At 45.0% G+C, this 20,621-nt stretch overlaps 1 protein-coding gene across 2 annotated transcripts in view; it reads left to right on the forward strand.

Moving 5' to 3' along the window:
- grk4 (G protein-coupled receptor kinase 4) overlaps window positions 1-20,621 on the forward strand; it is a 105,088-nt gene that overhangs the window by 37,134 nt on the left and 47,333 nt on the right. For both annotated transcript variants that reach the window (XM_083765858.1, XM_083765857.1), the window contains exons 3-5: window positions 5,503-5,615; window positions 7,343-7,420; window positions 8,066-8,166. In XM_083765858.1, the coding sequence (XP_083621984.1) occupies window positions 5,503-5,615; window positions 7,343-7,420; window positions 8,066-8,166 (292 nt within the window). The remainder of the gene's footprint in view (window positions 1-5,502; window positions 5,616-7,342; window positions 7,421-8,065; window positions 8,167-20,621) is intronic.

A 20,621-nucleotide genomic window follows, 5' to 3' on the forward strand; every position in this document is an offset into this window, starting at 1 on the left:
CCCCTCGGTTCTCCTGCACCGTGGGGCCCTCATCACGCCTCCCCTCGGTTGTCCTGCACCGTGGGGCCCTCATCACCCCTCCCCTCGGTTCTCCTGCACCGTGGGGCCCTCAACACCCCTCCCCTCCCCACGGTTCTCCTGCACCGTGGCCCCCTCATCACCCCTCCCCTCGATTTTCCTGCACCGTGTGGCCCTTACCACCCCTCCTCTCCCCACGGTTCTCCTGCACCGTAGGGCTCTCATCACCCCTCCCCCCGGTTCTCCTTCATCGTGGGACCCTCATAACCCCTCCCCTCCCTTCGGTTCTCCTGCACCGTGGGGCCCTCGTCACGCCTCCCCTTGGTTGTCCTGCACCGTAGGGCCCTCATCACCCCTCCCCCCGGTTCTCCTTCACCGTGGGACCCTCATCACCCCTCCCCATCCCTCGATTCTCCTGCACCGTGGGGCCCTCATTGGCATCAAAATGTAGTTCAAGTACCAAAAGAAAGAAAGTACTCATGCAGAATGTCCCATTTCAAGTTTTATAAAGTATCTTTTGAAAATAGCAGATCTACAAGCTCACAATGTCTGCTATTTTCAAATGGCTGAAATGTAAATAGGGCTTAATGCATGTTTTGTAACAAGTACATTTTGCAATACAGTAAAGTAAAAGTACCTCAAAAGTGTAATTAAGTAAATTTACTTAGTTACTTTACACCAGTACAGAATGTCACGGTTCGATAAGCCCCATGGACGCCCTGCATCAGTGCTCTTGTGTGTGTGTGTGTGTGTGTGTGTGTGTGTGTGTGTGTGTGTGTGTGCGCAGGGTAACGTACGTATGTGTGTGCGCACGGCCGCGCGTGCATGCATAAGTGCCTGTGTGTGATCGTGCGTCATGCCTGGTCTCTGCCAGTAGATTGCGGTGGAAGCCTCCCCCACATTCTCTCTCTCTGCCTCCCTTCCTCCCTCCTCTTGCTGTTTGTATCTCTGGCTGTCCTTTCTATCTCTGTTCCTCTCTCCCCTCGCTCCACCACTTCAGAGCCGCATACTGTAAAGTGCAGCAGGCCCGCAGAGTTATGGAGGGAAGGAGGGAGAGAGAGAGGGAAGGGGAGGGAGGGGTAGTGGGAGGGAGGGAGAGAGAGAAGGAGGGGGAGAGAGGGAGGGAGAGAGAGAATGGGAGGAATGAGGACACGGACAGGATGATGGAGGTGTAGATATCGGTATGGACTCACTCCAGCGGTGTCTCGTAATCGCTGAACAGAGTGAAATCTGAGCGCTGCCGGTTTTAACTAGAGCATAAACATACACCCGTTACGGGTATTTGTTTCACTCTCAGATTAAACCAACTCTGACGAAAGCGGTGCAGGCCTGACTGTGGGCCGTGCTAACATAGTTAGCCTCTCATTAATCCATTTCTTATACAGAACACATATTACATTTTATAGTTCTGGCAGAGCTAAATGTTAAGAAGAGTAATTATCCGGCTAAAGTAGACCGGGGTTAGCTAAAAGCTTTTATAAATGTCGCCTGAAGTGTAAAGTATTGTGATTCTCGCTCATTCTAATAAATACTCTAGATAGATTTTTCACTCTCCTAGCAGGGCTGTAATGATGGCTTCGTCGGTCTGTCCAACACTTTACTACAGAATAAGATATCCAGGATAGTAATATTGCAATCGTGTACTATCCGAATATACACTTACTTATCAGTTACAGTAATTATAACAAAAGATAATCACTTTGCTGTACCTTTCAATACAATATACTGTCCGGTAATCAATATTCTCATTGCAGGATGAATCGTTGGGATAGCATATAGCAACAGGGCATTTTATTCTAGTTAATGTAGTTAATATAGACATTAATAATTCAACACGCTCTGTGTAGGTTTATATACCTGTTCGAATTGATTTGGTGCGTCCGTTTGTATGTGTGTGTGACTGACTGTATATGAGAGTGAACAGCTGTTGAGGGAGATGTATAGGGCTGTCACGATTACACATTTGAAGTTGATGATTAATTGACACACAAATAATTAACAAAATAATGAATTGTGTTTTTGGCATTGAACATTGGAACGTATAACGAATACATTTCTGTTTGCCTGGTAATCAAAACATGCACAGGGCAGATGCGACAAATAACTGAAATATGCAAAGAAATTACAGACACATTTATTATTTTTCTACATAACCCATTTTACATCTGAGATTAGAATTCTACAAATGCCTTTTAAATCCTGACAGTTTTCTGAAAAACCTGTTTTTATGTCAGTGGTGCTCTGTATTTGGCCGTGGACCCCCATCTGAAAATATGTAGTTTATTTTTTGTATGAACATTTTTACCACATGGAAACGATTTATGACGATTATGACAACATAATTTGCGATTATCTAAAAAATAATAGAGAGTAGGTGATTATGTAATAAATGTGACGGGCCTAGAGATATACCTCGAATCCCCATTCCTGACACGCGAGTCATGACGTAGGCTGACACAGAGCCTGACAGTAGTAGAGAGTGGCGTTGTTGTCTTTGTTGTGTCTTGATAATGTCAGGCATTTGACCTTAGCCTTGACAAGTCCAGTACTTCTAGGAACCCCAGATTACATTATGGAGCCTGTAGCCATTCTGTCTGCTAGCCTTAGACTAATCACCCTCTCTCTCTCTCTCTCTCTCTCTCTCCTTTCTTCTGCAGTAAATGATAACCATCTAGTACATACATGGTCACTGTTGCTTTTGTTCTCTGGGCTGCCGTTGGCGGCTCGTTTTGCCATGCTTCTGAAAGCAGAACTAATCTAGAGAGATACATTTATGCTAAGGAGTTTACAGTGTGTATGATTTGGATTAAGTGTTGTAGGTCTTGTGTTGCGTAGACAGACATCTTCACGTCTGTCTCTCAGTGAAACATGCGCTTACGCACGCACGCACGCACACTCTTTAATTATTTCTCTCTCCGTTAGTTTCTTACACATGCTCACAGATAAGCACATTTAATGGGTCATTCACACAAACCTGCTGCTCAGTTTTGGTCTACATTTCTCTTTGAATTAAGTTCTGATACAGAACAGTTTGTAGTACAAAGATCACTTCCATCTCCCGTCAAAAAGACAACCTCCAGCTTCTGCTTTACCCCTACCTTGCTCTTCCCGCTTTCTTAACCCATATCTTTTCTCTCGTTCCTGGAGCAAACCCATCTCTCTGTCTCTCTCTCTGTCTCTCTCTCTCTCTCTCTCTCTCTCTCTCTCTCTCTCTCTCTCTCTCTCTCTCTGTCATGCTTGGTTTTGCCAGGTGCTTGAAAACACCTGGAATACATTTGCACGCACCACTACTGACGACCGTAAAAGACGACCGGAATGGACACTTTTTTCATGATTGGCTGCCTCTAAGCCAGTGGTTGTCAACCTTTTTCATATCAAGGCCCATTATTTATTGGGTATTTGGGCCATGGACCACCAGTTGATGTTGGTACCATTAGAAGAGATAACAAAAGGCAAACGTTGAATTGTGTAGAGTTGTAAATTAAGTAATGCAGACGTTTAATAATAATGTAACTCTTGAGAGCATAAAATGAAACCAAATGGACCCGGGTGGGTCCATTTGGTTTCATTTTATGCTCAAGAGTTGAAGAGACATAAGGGTCCATTTGGTTACCAACTCTCCATTTAGCTGGGGACCACCTGGACTGAGAGTTCTCTTAGCGCAAAGGGGACATTTTTCATTGGAGGAATGCTGGCCTCCACACTCGTATTCAAATTATTTAGAGCTGGGGTGGAGTCGGAACGCGAGCGCACGCACACACGCACACGCTCACGCACTCGCACTCACTCGCACACACACTCGCACAGACGCACACACACACGCGCACACACACACACATTCACTCACTCACTCAGAGCCATGCCAAAGTAACTAGCAGTTGTTTCCAGATCTCTGCTCACCTGCTAGACTTAAGGTTCTTTTCAATAACAAGACTTCTAGCAGCTAGAAGTGGTCCGGGGACCACCAGTGGTCCCTGAGGGGGTTCCAGGTGGTCCCCAACTAAATGATGGACAGTTGGTACCCAAAGGGTAACTCTTGAGAGCGTGAAATGAAACCAAATGGACCCTTACAAGAGTGAAACTATTGTTAAACGTCTGCATTTCTTAATTTACAAGAAGTCTACACAATTAGAGATTTGATCAACGTTTTCCTATTATTTCTCCTATTGTACACAACATCAATACAGCATGGAAATGGGGACAAAATCTTATCTAACAATAACAAAATATTTTAAGTTTGGGATCTGAGAGATCAAAAAATCATCAATGTCAGTCCATGGCAGGCGTGGCTCAAATGCCCAACAAATAATGGGCCTTGATGGAAATGATCTTATAGCTAACTCTGGCCCATTTACATGTATGTGAAAACTGATTAATGAGCATTATACCACAGGTCGTTTCAAAGAAGCAATCTGATTGGTTGAAACAGACGTCTAGCCGTGGATCAAAAGAGCACCACTCCACACTTGCAGTAATCAAAACAAAGAATTCAGCTGCTCTGTTCTTCCAGAGCGCAGCAAACTCTGTGGCTAGGCTAGCTAGTTTCTTGGGACATTTGTGGTCGTAGTGACTATACATCTGTCATTAAAAAAATGTTTTTTCAGCGATTTTCTTAGTTTTAAGTTATTGTTGTATAACCTCTGCGTTGCTTTCGGAACTCGCCCTTCAGGCTCGTTCCTGCAGCATCGCAGGCGTGCATTAATGACGTTGAACCATCCCCTCTCGTGTAATATTGCTTATTGTCCCTGTCAAATAAATAAATAAATAAAGCATTGCAATAGTAGCCAAACACTCACATTGCGATTGAATCATGTGTGTATTTTACTATTTTGTAATCACGTATGATTATGAAGTAACCCACTTACGTCATTTATCATGGTGGTCACGGGCGGAACACACAGAGTGTGACGTTGGAGGGGCCCCCACAGTCAAAAAGCAGATTGATAAGAGATCGTGGATATTGGCGTAGTATTGAGCCAAAGCTCAAGGCAGACGGTCAGGGAGTGTCTTCTATACTGCTGACGGAACATGTCCTACTGGGTCTTCTTCCTCCTCATGGAGGAAACATGACTCCAAACAGACACCGTTCTAATAGCCTGTGGGCCAGCTGCACGCACCAAGAACCCGTTCACACAGGTTCCGTGCGTGCGTGCGTGCGTGTGCGTGCCTGTCAGAATTATTACATAATCATCTAATTGCAAATATTTGAGATAATCACAATTATTTTGTAGTAATCGTCATAGTCGGTTGAAAAAAACTGTCCCCCTGTTCAATACCCAAAACACGATTACATCGTTAATCGCATTTATTTGTATGACACTTAATCGTCAGGTGTGTGTGTGTGTGGGTGTGTGTGTAGGTGTAGTGGTTGTAGGCTACTCTTGACTGTTCTCTCACACAATATTGTCCGAACAAATTGATTAATGCAATTCAATTTAAAACAGCCATGTTCAATATTAACTCTCTCTCTCTCTCTCTCCCCAGAGAGGGACTACACCAGTCTATGTGATAGGCAGCCCATTGGCCGGCTGCTGTTCCGCCAGTACTGTGACACCAGGCCAGAACTGAAGCGCTGCATTGAGTTTATGGATGCTGTGGTAAGATTACATTGAGTTTACAGCTTCAGTCTCTCTCTCTTTCTCTCTCTCTCTCTCTCTCATATATCCGGACTTTCACACTTAATCACATTGCCGCTAATATGCCTTAATTTTGTGCTGTGCTCTTTCGCCCCCCTCTCCCCCTTTTCTCTCTCTATCTCTCTGCTGCCCTGCACCCCCGCCACGGGACAAGCCCATGTCTGGGCCTGTAGAGCCTGGGTGGGGTGGGGTGGGGTGGGGGTGGGGGGGATGTGAGGGGCCCGGGGGGTTGGGGAGGGGGGGAGGAGGAGAACAGGCTTTTGGTGGATTGCCTGGCCTTGGCAGCGGGGGAGAGGGGGGAGAGTGGTGTGTCCGGCGGGGGCCGGCGGGGTGACCGGGGATTTGGACAGGCTGTCAGTGAAGCGACCCCTCCCCTTCCTCCGTGCACTCTCTCCATGAGGTCAGGCCCACGTCATAGGCAGATCCCCTGGGTGAGACAGCAAACACAGGCCCAGGCTTGTGTCAAGGCCCCTGGAGGTGTCCAAGAAAGGAAAACAGGGGAGGGGGTCATGCTTATTTAATAAGAACCTACATTAGTCTCACTAGAGCCAGGATGGTGCGCGTGCGCACGCACGAGAATACAGCCTCACTCTCATTCTCATAATATGCACATAAATGCGCAAAGGAAACCTTTCAGTACTCGACTTGGGCCGTTGGTTCATGCTTTGGCAGTGATGTGTGCTAGTGCAGTTTAGGCCCATTTCTCTGGCAGTGATGTGTGCTAGTGCAGCTTAGGCCCATTTCTCTGGCAGTGATGTGTGCTAGTGCAGCTTAGGCCCATTTATCTGGCAGTGATGTGTGCTAGTCCAGTTTAGGCCCATTTCTCTGGCAGTGATGTGTGCTAGTCCAGTTTAGGCCCATTTATCTGATCAGTGATGTAATGTGTACTCGTCAATTTCTCCTCTGTCATGCAGGGTTATTTTCTAACGAAGCACACCACAAGGCAGTCATACTTCAGACAATCTGCAAACTCCTCCTGGCCATATTAGACTAAAAATCACAGTCTTTAACGATGGTACGTCAGTGTTAAATATACAGAGTCAGCCACACGGCAGTGACCGAGGCAACAGACAAACAGGGTGATTGTAGATCGCTTGTAGAGCTTGTAAGCGTAAAATGAAACTTACAGGTAGCTGGGACCACCTGGAACCCCCTCAAGGACCACTGGTTGAAAACCACTGGTCCATACCAATTATTACTAACTTTTGTTTTAAAGGGATAGTTCACCCCCAAAAATACTTATTTTGTATCAATTTCACACCCTATGAAGCCTTAGTTTCCTAAGCCAATAATTTGAGTCGATGGAGACATATTTGAGTCTCTGTCGCTCATCAAATTATTGGCTTAGGAATGCGACAAAAACACCAAAATGGCCATGAATTCAAGGCTCCACCGTTCGATTTAATAAATCAATATAACAGAAGGTCATTTTGGGGCGTACTGTGCTGCTCCTTTAACCAACAATATCACTTACCCCACCTTTTTTAAGTGTCTCACCACCTTTCTCACTTCTTTCTTGGTTTTGCTGCTGCCCAGCTCTGCGACTATGTTGTTTTATTATGGACGGTGGCTAAATGAGCAGCTTCCGATTTTGTGTGTGTGTGTGTGTGTGTGTGTGTGCGTGTGTGCATGTGTGTGTGTCGTGTGCAGTGGTTGTTATTAACAGTCTCTGGGCCCTCTGTTGACAGGCTGTGTACCAATTAGCCCCTGATGAGAAGAGGAGGGACTATGGACTGAATGTTTTAGACACATACTTCAATAACGGGGTGAGGCACGCACGCACGCACGCACGCACGCACGCACGCACGCACGCACACACGCACGCATTTGGATTCCACAAAAGTCTTCACTGGAACCATGTTGTGCACCGACAATAGCCGATCTACAAGCTCACAAGCTTGTAGATTGGCTATTTTTATTGTTATTGTTTTATTGTTACTTTAAGTTGAAAGAGTATAGTGTTCAAACGAGTGTTTGAAGTGGTCAAACTAGCTATATCGTAAGAAGCGTCTTCCTAAAATCCTAATGGTCTCCGACATTTCATGAAAATAAATGTTACAGCCTCAATCTGTGATTTCTTCAACTGGAATGTATTAGGAAAAAATATGAACAAAACATCATTATTATTACATATTGTGCTAATAGAGTGTATGCGCGTGACGTCACCGTCATACCTGGAAGTTACCTACTGAGTGGCCAAAAACTACTTTCTGGCCTTGACTGATCTGATGGCATAAAATTACGTTAAACTCACTCTGCCACTCCATTTGCCATTCCATGTTATGCGCGCGCATACCCTCTATTGTTTAGGGAATGTGGCCTAACGAAGGTTTTCAGTAGTGAGGTTTTATGTTTGCTTTAATGAGTCCGTGCACACGGTAAGGTCTGTGTCCCTCTCTCTGCTCCTCCAGTCGGCAGCCCATCTGCCAGACATACCTCAGGATGTGGTGGTGGGATGCAGGGAGAAGCTGGAGCAGTTGGCCTGCAAGGAGCTCTTCAACGACTGCACCAAGTAAGACCTCCTTAAATAACCACTTCACACCTGAGACCAGGTTCTACAAAATGTCCTCAAAAATCACGTGACAGTTTTCTGAAAAACCTATGTTTCTATATCGGTGGTTCTCAAACTATTTCATGTCAAGGACCCCAAAAAAGTAAATGTAATTGGCAGCAGACATGCCGTTGTAGTTTTAAAAAAGTTTAAAAAAAGATTCGTTTTTATGGACCAAAAGCACTTTTGCGTGTCGACGGCCCGATCCTGAAATAACGCATTAAAAAAAATAACACGCACAATGGTTTTGTCCTGATTGGCCTTAAGTTCATTTAAGGCCCATTTGTGGGTCACACTCTTTGAATTAAGAGTGATTTGACTGTGCAGGAGGAGCATGTGGGTCCTGTTGTGGTACTCGCGTGTTCTTTTGGTGTAATTAGTGTGACGCAGTTTTCTTTTACTTACGTGTGTTGCACACAGCTCGCCCTGTCACAGTAATGATGATGAGGCAGCTGACACCTGGAGTGCAGAATCATACACAACACTCTTTCTCTCTCTCTCTCTCTCTCTCTCTCTCTCTCTCTCTCTCTCTCGCACGCACGCACGCGCAATGGGCGAATGCGATGGGAGCACTGGGCAGCGAGGGCATCCGGATGGCTGGCATGAGAACAACAGCTGCCTCAGTGTTCCCCTCATTACACACACACACACACACACACACACACACACACAGACACACACACACAGGGCACGCACACTTGCAGGTGTTTGTGCTTCCTACCCTGACGACGGCCAGGAGAAATAAACAGCCGAGGGATTATTACCTGCCATGCATTTTTTATTTTATTTCACACATCCGCATGCATGCGCACGCATCTGCGTTGCGATTAGTCCTAGACAGAAAATAAGCTTTCAATTCTCGCTGAAGAACGTCCCCTAGGCACTCTAGGGGACACGGGGAGAACGTCCCCTAGGCCCTCTAGGGGACACGGGGAGAACGTCCCCTAGGCCCTCTAGGGGACACGGGGAGAACGTCCCCTAGGCCCTCTAGGGGACACGGGGAGAACGTCCCCTAGGCCCTCTAGGGGACACGGGGAGAACGTCCCCTAGGCCCTCTAGGGGACACGGGGAGAACGTCCCCTAGGCCCTCTAGGGGACACGGGGAGAACGTCCCCTAGGCCCTCTAGGGGACACGGGGAGAACGTCCCCTAGGCCCTCTAGGCCGGGGACACGGGGAGAACGTCCCCTAGGCCCTCTAGGGGACACGGGGAGAACGTCCCCTAGGCCCTCTAGGGGACACGGGGAGAACGTCCCCTAGGCCCTCTAGGGGACACGGGGAGAACGTCCCCTAGGCCCTCTAGGGGACACGGGGAGAACGTCAAGAACGTCCCCTAGGCCCTCTAGGGGACACGGGGAGAACATGCAGACCCTAGCCTAGGGTAGGTACCCTCACAAAAAACATGCAGTAATCCTGGTCTCTATACTGCCTCCCCCTGGCCAGCCAGGGCGCCTGATGGAGGGGAAAGGAACTGGTCGGAAAAACGTGTTCCTTCCACGCGCTACATCCGACCGGGGAAGTTCTCATACACCATTTTTGGAATATACGTATACCTACAACTAGAGAAAATATTGTGAGTTATTTTCTTTTTTTTACACTTATGTGGGTAATGTGTCGGCACTCATTTCTCAATATAGAGGAAAATTATATTCCCTAAAATATATATTTTTATCACTTACAAACTGGTGTCCATATTTGGGGCGTGTCATACGCATATTATAATATATAAATTGCATAGGCAAAAGACGATTATAACTTTAAAAGTGAACAGTGCCAAACAAGAAAATGTCCATTGGTCAGTGCAAAAACGTGAAGTTACATTGTAGATACTATTGTGGGAATAATAAAATATACAAGATGATAAGTCAGAACACGGTAAATTGAAGAACAAAGACAACACAAAATAATATTATAAATAGCACATCCTACTATAAATGTGTCTGTCTGTCTGTGTGCGTGTGTAATGCACGTAACTCGAGAACCGTTTGCCCCACTGACTTCAAATTCGACACATGCGTTCCAAACCACCACAGGGAGTGCAGTGCCCGGCCTCGAGTCGGTGGGAAACACTGTTGTCCAGAAAGACCACAAAAGGCTCTGGTCAGGCTCTGCCAGTGGAGCTAATGAGCCAAAGTCCCCTCACCTGTGCAATTTCCAGCCTCTGCCTCAGCCAATTGATTGCCATGGCAACCCCACACCTGCCAATTGACCTTAATCTTAACCAGTCCACTTTTCACAGTCAGTTTGCACGTCGGACACAGGCAGACAGACAGATACAGAGATCTCCGTATACACTTATAGGCCCTCATTTATCAATCGAGTGTAAAATCTGCCACAAATTCGAGTGCAGGTTTCGTAGTACACCCACGTCTCCACGGCATTTATAAAGTGATCGCAAACAGCTGATCCTTCCTTAATTTCGTTCTCACGTTAATAAATGTCACGGCTGAATTTGATCTGGCACGCCCTAAGAAATCAAGCCTCGCCCTCGTTTTTGCGACCTGAACCACTGCTATACGATCTGGAAACCATGGTTACCGTGCCTTTCTGCCCGCCTCACCCCCCTCTCTCATACACACACACACACACACACACACACACACACACACACACACACACACAGACGCACACAAGCTGCACGCACACGCAACTTGCAAGCCCAACTAACTGGTGTGTTGTTAAATAAATAAACAACGAACACCTGCATGAATTAAATAAAGTTGTAGGCCTACCCTGTCTGTTCCCTCTCACCTCGCTTGCCTTGCTGTCATGTCCACGCACGCACGCACCTACATGACACATTAAATAAAGCTGTCTGTTTCTCCTCTCGCTTCGTTTCCCTTGCTGCCCGCCTCACCCCCCGCACACATATCGCAATTTTTCACTGTGTTGTTAGTTGTATATTAAATCATTAAAGTATTTTTAATTTAATATACAACAAGATATATTAGTGAACGAAAACCTGAACCTGTGAACCATAATTAAATAACAAATAGGCACACACACGCTGCTGTTTTGCAGGTGCTCCTCCTGTCCAGTCTGTCTGTCTGTCTGTCTGTCTGTCTCTCTCTATCACAGTGGTCCGTCCGTGACCAACTGACCATGCACGTTCCGACGTTCGACAGTCTATTTAGATTGCCTCGCAGTCGTTAGTCACTGCTGTGGCCGCCGGCCGGGCTGTCAACTGTCATATGAATGTGCAGCAAAAACCGTATATAGCCTCATGTGGCTGGTGGTTGCCTGGCTGGGTAATATACCTATATCTCCGATGCAGTTCCCACTTGCGCTGGGAGCCTGGCACGGTACATTTGGCATTGAGCGACGCGTCAGGTTTATTATATTGCACATACCGTAAGAAAGACATCGGCCTTCATGCTGTAGATTAGGCTACAGTAGGCTATACCACGTTGGGACTGCTGCACTATACTCTCCAACGTCCCGTCATGGAAATATTTCAGCACAGACAGCCCAAATCCTCGCATGTATGCGCTCATGCAAAACACTGTTCAAATGCCTTAAGCATCTCTTGCAACATTGTTTTTAATTGCGCGATTTTATCTCCTACTAATTTCATATGACACATGTATTCCTTAACATTTTTATTTATTTATTTTTTACATGTAGCCCATATACATTATACATACCTTTTATATAAACATTTTAGGAGTGAATACATATGTTTAGATGCCTGTGACAGCCTCTCAGCAGTTCAGACAAGGCTGCTCCGCTTGTGTAAAACAGAAAAACAGCGTACGCCAGCTGAAGAGTAGACGTGACTATTTGTCCTACTCAAGTTCAATTTCAAGCTTTGCCGGAAATGTTAAATGCCGAAAATGTCGGTAATTTCGGCGTGCGCCCATATTTTGGCGTACGCACGGTTGATAAATGAGGGCCATACAGTATGGGCACAAAGGGGACACAGACAGATAGTTAAAACGGGTGCTATGACAAGTTGACAACGGGTTATTAGTAGGTTCCCAAGTTGCATCGTTCTGAAGTAGGCCGGTGGTCGACGGGCACGTACAGGTCTAGTATTGACAGTAACGTGCAATATAAATATGTATCCTCTTCCCCGTGGAGCATAATCCTCCCGACTAGATCTGCTTGGATCTGGCCCTATCCTGCAGAGCGCTGTGCCTCACCCCGAGTTTGCCGTTTCCACTTCTGCGGTCACAGTTCTCTCTGCCAGGTTGTTTTTGGTTTCCCTTGTTTCCTCTTTCCAGGTGGGGTCCATCTCTCACGGCTGCTTTAGGAATGCAGTCCCGGTCCATTCTGAGGACCTGTCTGATCCCATCTGAGCTGTCTGTCTGTGTTTTCACAGACAGAACAGTTTGTCTTTCAAGATCATTTCTGGCCAAAGTATGTGACATATCTTCCGGAGACATCCATTGTGGAAAATGGAAATGCATGGATCTTTTCCCCTGTCACCCTGAATGAACCACTCGCCATGCAGCATTCTGAGCCATCCGAATGTAAATGCACCACGTCTGTGTGTGTATACGTGCGTGTGTGCGTGCGTCTGTAATCCACGTAGCTCGAGAACCGTTCGACCCACCCACTTCAAATGTGACACACGCGTTCCACACCACCACAGGGAGTGCAGTGCCCGGTGTCAGATCAACATATGGAATGAATTCTGTACTGGCCATATATGGAGCGTGTCTTGAGTGTACATGATTTGATGTGGTCAGATCAACATATGGAATGTCAGAACAGGTCAGCTCCAGATATGGAGATCTAAGGCTTTGTAGAGTAGATGTGGAGTTGCTGGCCAACATTTATGACATCAGGGATCTCCATATATGGGAATTCCCATATATGGAATCTCCATCCCTGATGATGTCACGAGGCATGACCATATATGGTCATGCCCGACGGACCAACCAACCATCCAACCAACTGACGGGAAATGCATGTTTTCATATTAATGCAACCTGCCGTCGCAATAGTATATCATAGAAATCCCGTGTGGGGTTGTCACAATTATTACATAAACGTTTAATCGCAATTATTTTGTTATAATTGTAATCCCTTGGTATATTTCAGTTATTTGTCATCTCTGCCCTGTGCTCTTTGTCATTACAAAGCCTAAAAGGCAAACGGAATTAAAAATGTTTTTCTTGATGTTCCAATTTCCCACGCCAAAAACACAATTAAATCGTTAATCACAATTATTTGTGTGACAATTAATCAACTTAAAATGTGTAACGCTGACAGCGCTAATCCCATGGCTGTTGTGGTGTGTTTTCCGTTGTGTGCACCCACTTCTGCGTCTCGGCACAACCCTTGACCAGGGCCGTGCCCTCTGGCTGAGGACAAGGGTTTTACCCACAATCCCTCGGCAACGAATTTCATGTGAAACACGTCGTCCAGCCACAGAAAGGCGGAGTGGGGATTGGTTTGGGGAATGTTAAGGGGGCCGGCCTCTCTGTCCCTGGACTCTTATTCTGTGGAATGCCAGACTCTGCAAGTGCAGCTTTCTGAAGGAGAAGAGGAGGGGTATGGTTTCAAACTCTGCTGTGATCTGAAGCCTGTGATGATACGACGGTTGAATGTCAGGGAACCATTTAAGCCGGGACAGTTATGGCCAAACCTGAATTTCTTGGATTAAAAGTCAGTTTTAAAACATAGTTATCTTCTCGACCAAAAGTGTCGACTCTGAGGGCTGTACATATTGAGTTGCGGAAACCACATTTGTACGGCATGTGTGTGTGGCTGCGGTATTGATCATATCAGTCGGCGTTAGTATTGACACTGCTGGTTACTTGAAACATATTCAGTGTGCGTGTGGGATGGTGGTGAGGATTGCATTGTGATTACTGTGATATCTGGTCATTTTTAGTAGTTTACTAGTCAACTAGTCAACTATAGTACCAACAAGGTCTACTAGTGGATTTACTACTAGACTAGTTGCTTAATGCCCTATTACGTATATGACTAGTTAAGTTAACTAAGTGCTATGATAGTGTTTTGTGTCTTGTCAGTTCGAGGGGGGAAAAATAGCAGCGGGGCTGGGCGAGGTATCGATTTCTGTTTGACTGACATGCTGGGAACCGTCGGTCGTGGTTGTGGTTAGTGTAGCCGAGACACTGTGTGCACGCGCATGCACCCTTCAACCCGCTTTCTTTGGCCTCGCAAATGACGGGTCTATTAAGCCAAATGTATACTTTTTTAAATTGTACAACGATTGTACACAGTGAAAAGAACAGATTTCCAAGTAAAAACATGATGCGTTGCAAGTCTCGCACATTAACATTCTCAAAATGGAACCCTTCTATAGTTGCTGTGCATGGAAGAAAAGGCTCTCATGCACATGCAGCGCACTGTAGCAATATAGCTACTAATACCAGGGGGGTCCAAAGAGTGGCCCGCGGGCCAAATGCGGCCCGGGGAAGATTTATATGCGGCCTGTGGCTTCACACCTGAGTTGTATTGTGAACGGCTTGCCCAACAGAACTGGACATTTTTACGACGTTTTTTATTCAACAGGGCATTTGTAATTTTATTTGTCAGGGTTGAGGATTCCTTCCTTGTTCCTTGTTGTCTCATTCTGAAGGGGTCAAAGAAAGGCTATTTTATTTCATCTTTTACCTTGCACGTCTGGTTATATTTGGTAATGTAGTTGGCTCTTCGGTTTGGACACCCCTGTACTATACAGCCAATTATTTGTACAAAATACATTTACTGCGACTACTACCTCCATTGTATTAACCCATTCTGGGCGGTAACCCCTTTTGGTGTTTTAAGCATTATGTTATACTTTAGCTATTGAAAAATAGCAGATCTACAAGCTCATAGTGCTGCACCGAGTGCTGCGCTTGTAGATCTGCTATATATTTTTTATCGTGAAAATGTGGCATAAACCTTTGAATGTATTCTTTCAGAGCGAACGTTTTTAACTCAAATCTTTGCTTCTGGAAGGTCTCCCTGGAACAACATATTTTCAGATAGGGGTCGGCGGCCAATTACCTATATATTTGGGGGTCCTCGACATGAAAAACGACTGACATATAAACATGGGTTTTTCAGAAAACTGTCTGGAGTTAATTTAATGAAATTTAGTTTAAGTCATATAGTCAGCTGAAATGTTTTGGTGCTAGTCTATTTTTTGCCGACTAAATATCATAAGATTTTAGTTGTCTAAATCTACAGACTATTTTGTTGACTAAAATGTGTTTTGGGGGGACTTGATGGCCTCGTCATGGCCTGATTTTACACTTAAAATAGCAGAAAATAGCAGATCTACAAGCTCAGAGTCACAATATGTTGACGCATTGTGAGCTTGTAGATCTGCTATTTTCAGCATGCAACCAAGTGTAAAATGACTATTTTCAGAGTTATCAACACTGCCATCTGCCCATTCGACAGAGTGGAGATCCAGGTGGCAAAATAACCGCTTTAGCACTGACTGTGTACAGTCATCGAACTGTAAAACAGTTTAGTCTTGTTAAACTTGTTTGGTTTTGGCAAGCCGAGGATAAAAAGAAGAGGAAAAAAAAGAAGGCAAATTCCTTTGAAGTATGCTGCCAGCTTAACTCGACTGGATTGTCGGAGAGTGGCAAAAACATGTGAGAGACCTTTTAAATGAAAGAGAGATGAGAGATAAACAGAGAGAGGTCACAGAGTTGGGAAGAGAGAGAGAAAATAGAGAGGGAGGGATGGGCAGTCCACAAAGTAATGGAATGTGGGAAAGATGTTTTTCTTTTCTTTTTTTTAAAGTATGAGAGTGAGAACTGGAAAAATTAGGAGATGTGGAAAAGAAGTAAGGAGAGTGGGAGCAAGAGGGGGGGGGGGCACAAACAGAACAACACACAGGCGTGTGTTTGTGAATCATCGATACACCCATCATTCAAGATGTTTTTGGAATGGAATCCCTGGTGGAAAAAGCTTAACTCATTCAGGATGGGAACCCCTCTTGGTGTTTTAAGCATTATGTTATGTTATACTTTACCAGATCTACAAGCTCATAGCGCGGCACGAGTGCTATGAGCTTGTAGATCTGCTTTTTTTTATCGTGAAAATGAGGCACAAATCTTTGAATATATATTCAGAGCGAACATTTTTAAAGGTGTAGTGAAATGGCTTTTTGGGGCATTTTATTTTGAACATTTTCTGAACCAATCAGAGCGTATCCCTCCAGGCTATGGGACGTTGGTCCGTCTCATGCATGACCACATGCACGAATATGCAGAGTGGTTTGTTTACAAAGTGACAGAGAGACGGCAGCAAAGCCAGGGGATTTTTTTCTAACCTGTACACAACATATAGGTTAGCGGGCCTACGTGTGATGTAGACATGATGTCACATGTAGGCCAAGTTGGTGTGTTCTCTGTTGAAATGAATGGTGGCAGTTCTTAAAGAATTAGACAGTTCTCTGTTGAAATGAATTGTGGCAGTTCTTTCAAAATAAGACTGTTCTCTGTTGAAATGAGTGGTGGCAGTTCTTTCAAAATAAGACGGTTCTCTGTTGAAATGAATGGTGGAAGTTCTTTCAAAATCAGATGGTTCTCTGTTGAAATTAATTGTGGCAGTTCTTTCAAAATAGAGTTCTTTGTTGAACTGAATGGTGGCAGTTCTTTCAAAATAAGACGGTTCTCTGTTGAAATTAATGGTGGCAGTTCTTTCAAAATAGGGCAGTTCTCGAGTATAAATTCTGACACCGGATGGCACTGATGGCCTATATGTCAAAATATGTTTCTGAGTATTAGAAATCCAATTATTGCATTATTATGATGATACAATTGAGTTATAGCTGCCATCTTGACAATTGGCCGCCATATTGTAATTCAATTGACACCATGGCTTAATCTGCCCCACCTTTTCGTTTGATTCCCATTGTATCATCATAATATTAAATAATTTTGATAAATTTTTTGATGTAAAAAAAGTGAATCCGAAGGATACAAACGACTCAGGAGGAGGAGAGGAGTGGCGAATAATCGCATATGTATACGCGTCACATTTAGTATAGGCAGATGCGTCAAAATTCGACGGACAAATATTTCGCAAATTCGGGTCGTTTATTTGCCGGTGTGTAATGAGTCTAGTTTTACTCGACTTAATATCAAAAGATTTTAGTCAACTAAATCTACAGAAAATCAACTACTACTGTAGGTGCTCAATGGAGGTGCAGAAAAGTTTAAAAAGTCTGCTGGTGCTTCAAAGATCAAAGGGACTGAAATAATGAAGAAAGTCAAAAATTAGGAGAGGGTGGATATATAAAATCAAGGTACTTTATTAATAACGCCAACATGTTTTGACTCACAAAGGAGTCTTCTACAGGGCAAGTATATGCCCTACTTGCCCTGATGCCTGAAATATGTTTGCATTTTAACATTATTTATAAAGTGCCTTGATATTATATCCACCCTCTCCTCATTTTTTGCTTAAATCTACAGCTTATTTTGTTGACAAATGTATTTTGGCGGATGGCGTCGTAATGCCTGGTTTTATACTTGGTTGTATGGCTGCTGAGAATTTCAGAGCGCAACCAAGCATAAAATTACCTTTCTTTTAATTGTACTGGATCTCTTCTCCACGTTTTTATTTGTTGACGAAATTGTCAATACATTTAGTCTTTGTAATCGTAGCTTAGTTTTTATGTTGTTTTCATCAGTGAAAAAAGGTAGTCGTCATGTTGACGAAACCAACACTATAGTCTCTGCCCCTCCCTCTCGTTCTCCGTTTAAACCAACACTATAGTCTCTGCCCCTCCCTCTTGTTCTCCGTTTAAACCAACACTATAGTCTCTGCCCCTCCCTCTCGTTCTCCGTTTAAACCAACACTATAGTCTCTGCCCCTCCCTCTCGTTCTCCGTTTCCAAACCAACACTATAGTCTCTGCCCCTCCCTCTCGTTCTCCGTTTAAACCAACACTATAGTCTCTGCCCCTCCCTCTCGTTCTCCGTTTAAACCAACACTATAGTCTCTGCCCCTCCCTCTCGTTCTCCGTTTCCAACAAACCAACACTATAGTCTCTGCCCCTCCCTCTCGTTCTCCGTTTAAACCAACACTATAGTCTCTGCCCCTCCCTCTTGTTCTCCGTTTAAACCAACACTATAGTCTCTGCCCCTCCCTCTTGTTCTCCGTTTAAACCAACACTATAGTCTCTGCCCCTCCCTCTCGTTCTCCGTTTAAACCAACACTATAGTCTCTGCCCCTCCCTCTCGTTCTCCGTTTAAACCAACACTATAGTCTCTGCCCCTCCCTCTCGTTCTCCGTTTAAACCAACACTATAGTCTCTGCCCCTCCCTCTCGTTCTCCGTTTCCAACAAACCAACACTATAGTCTCTGCCCCTCCCTCTCGTTCTCCGTTTCCAACAAACCAACACTATAGTCTCTGCCCCTCCCTCTCGTTCTCCATTTCCAAACCAACACTATAGTCTCTGCCCCTCCCTCTCGTTCTCTAAACCAACACTATAGTCTCTGCCCCTCCCTCTCGTTCTCCGTTTCCAAACCAACACTATAGTCTCTGCCCCTCCCTCTCGTTCTCCGTTTAAACCAACACTATAGTCTCTGCCCCTCCCTCTCGTTCTCCGTTTCCAACAAACCAACACTATAGTCTCTGCCCCTCCCTCTCGTTCTCCGTTTCCAACAAACCAACACTATAGTCTCTGCCCCTCCCTCTCGTTCTCCGTTTCCAACAAACCAAAACTATAGTCTCTGCCCCTCCCTCTCGTTCTCCGTTTCCAACAAACCAACATTATAGTCTCTGCCCCTCCCTCTCGTTCTCCATTTCCAAACCAACACTATAGTCTCTGCCCCTCCCTCTCGTAAACCAACACTATAGTCTCTGCCCCTCCCTCTCGTTCTCTAAACCAACACTATAGTCTCTGCCCCTCCCTCTCGTTCTCCGTTTCCAAACCAACACTATAGTCTCTGCCCCTCCCTCTCTAACCAACACTATAGTCTCTGCCCCTCCCTCTCGTTCTCCGTTTCCAAACCAACACTATAGTCTCTGCCCCTCCCTCTCGTTCTCCAAACCAACACTATAGTCTCTGCCCCTCCCTCTCGTTCTCCGTTTCCAACAAAAGCCATATTGTGGCTTGTAGTGTTTCTTTCTGCTCACAGTGGTGTCTGTCTGATGCTCATCTCCAGGCGCTGTAGCAGCTGGCCTTTCTGGACCCCTTGTTCACAAAATATCAGGGGCCTTTTATTCTTTCACAATGGTAAATAAAACATCTACTGATGCACAAAGTTGGACACATCATCAGTGTTGTAATATCTGGCATCATTGGATGTTTCGGGTGTTGCAACAGACAGACACCCTCAGGCAGTGTTGTTTTCGTCGACTAAAACTATGACGGAAAATGTTCATCGACTACCTTTTTTTTTCACTGACAAACTAAATGGAAACTTAAATGAAAACTAAGCTATGATGACTAAAACTAAGACTAAATATATTGACAATTTCGTCAACAAAAACTAGACTACAATGTTAGGAAGGGACTAGTGGACAAGAGATCCAGTATAAGTCTTGTATGCTGAAAATAGCCGATCTACAAGCTCACAACTGTTGTGAGCTTGTAGATCGGCCATTTTCAGCAAGTGTCATTACGACTGCATCAAGGCCCGACAAAATACATTTTAGTCGACTAAATCGACTGTAGATTTAGTCTACTGAAATCTTATGATTTAGTTTCAGTCCAAAGACTTTGTGACTAAACAAAAATAGAAATTGACTGCCAAAAACAACACTGCCTCCAGGCGACCCCACCAAGGCTGGCTGATCAGAGCCCGGCCTGTTGTGTCCAAGTGGCATGCTTACAGCCCCCCCCCCCCCCCCCACTGAAGACAGTTGACGAGAATGTTGGCGACACAAGGAGGGCTCCAGGCACTGTGGGAGTCACGAGAGCCAAATTCCAATAAATAACAAATCTCTGCTCACACTCGGTCACACTCCAGCATGGCTGTGTTACGGTAAAATTGGTGACCTGCCTGAAATATGTGACCCCGTCTTGTGGTACTTCACGTAACTTACATGGAGGTCTTTAACCCCTTTTTGGTGTTCCAAGCATTATGTTATGCTTTAGCTGAAAAATAGCAGATCTACAAGCTCATAGGGCAGCACCGAGTGAGATCTGCTATTTTTGACAAACGTTAAAATGTGGCGCAAACCTTTGAATATATATTCTTTCAGAGCAAACATTTTTAACTCAAATCTTTGCTTCTGGGGGGGGTCCCTGGAACAACATATTTTCAGATGGGGGTCGGCGGCCAATTACATATATATTTGGGGGTCCTTGACATGAAAAAGGTTGAGAACCACTGACATTTAATTAGATTTTTTCAGAAAACTGTCAGGATTTAGAAGGCATTTGTAGAATCGTCGTCACGTTGGGACACTTCGGACGTTATGTGAGGTCTCTATACGAATGTCACATATAGCCTATCAGCAGGTCACCAGTTTCACCGTAACA

This window comes from Protomyctophum parallelum, assembly GCF_964188405.1.
Source record: "Protomyctophum parallelum genome assembly, chromosome: 5".
NCBI classification, from domain to species: Eukaryota; Metazoa; Chordata; class Actinopteri; order Myctophiformes; family Myctophidae; genus Protomyctophum; species Protomyctophum parallelum.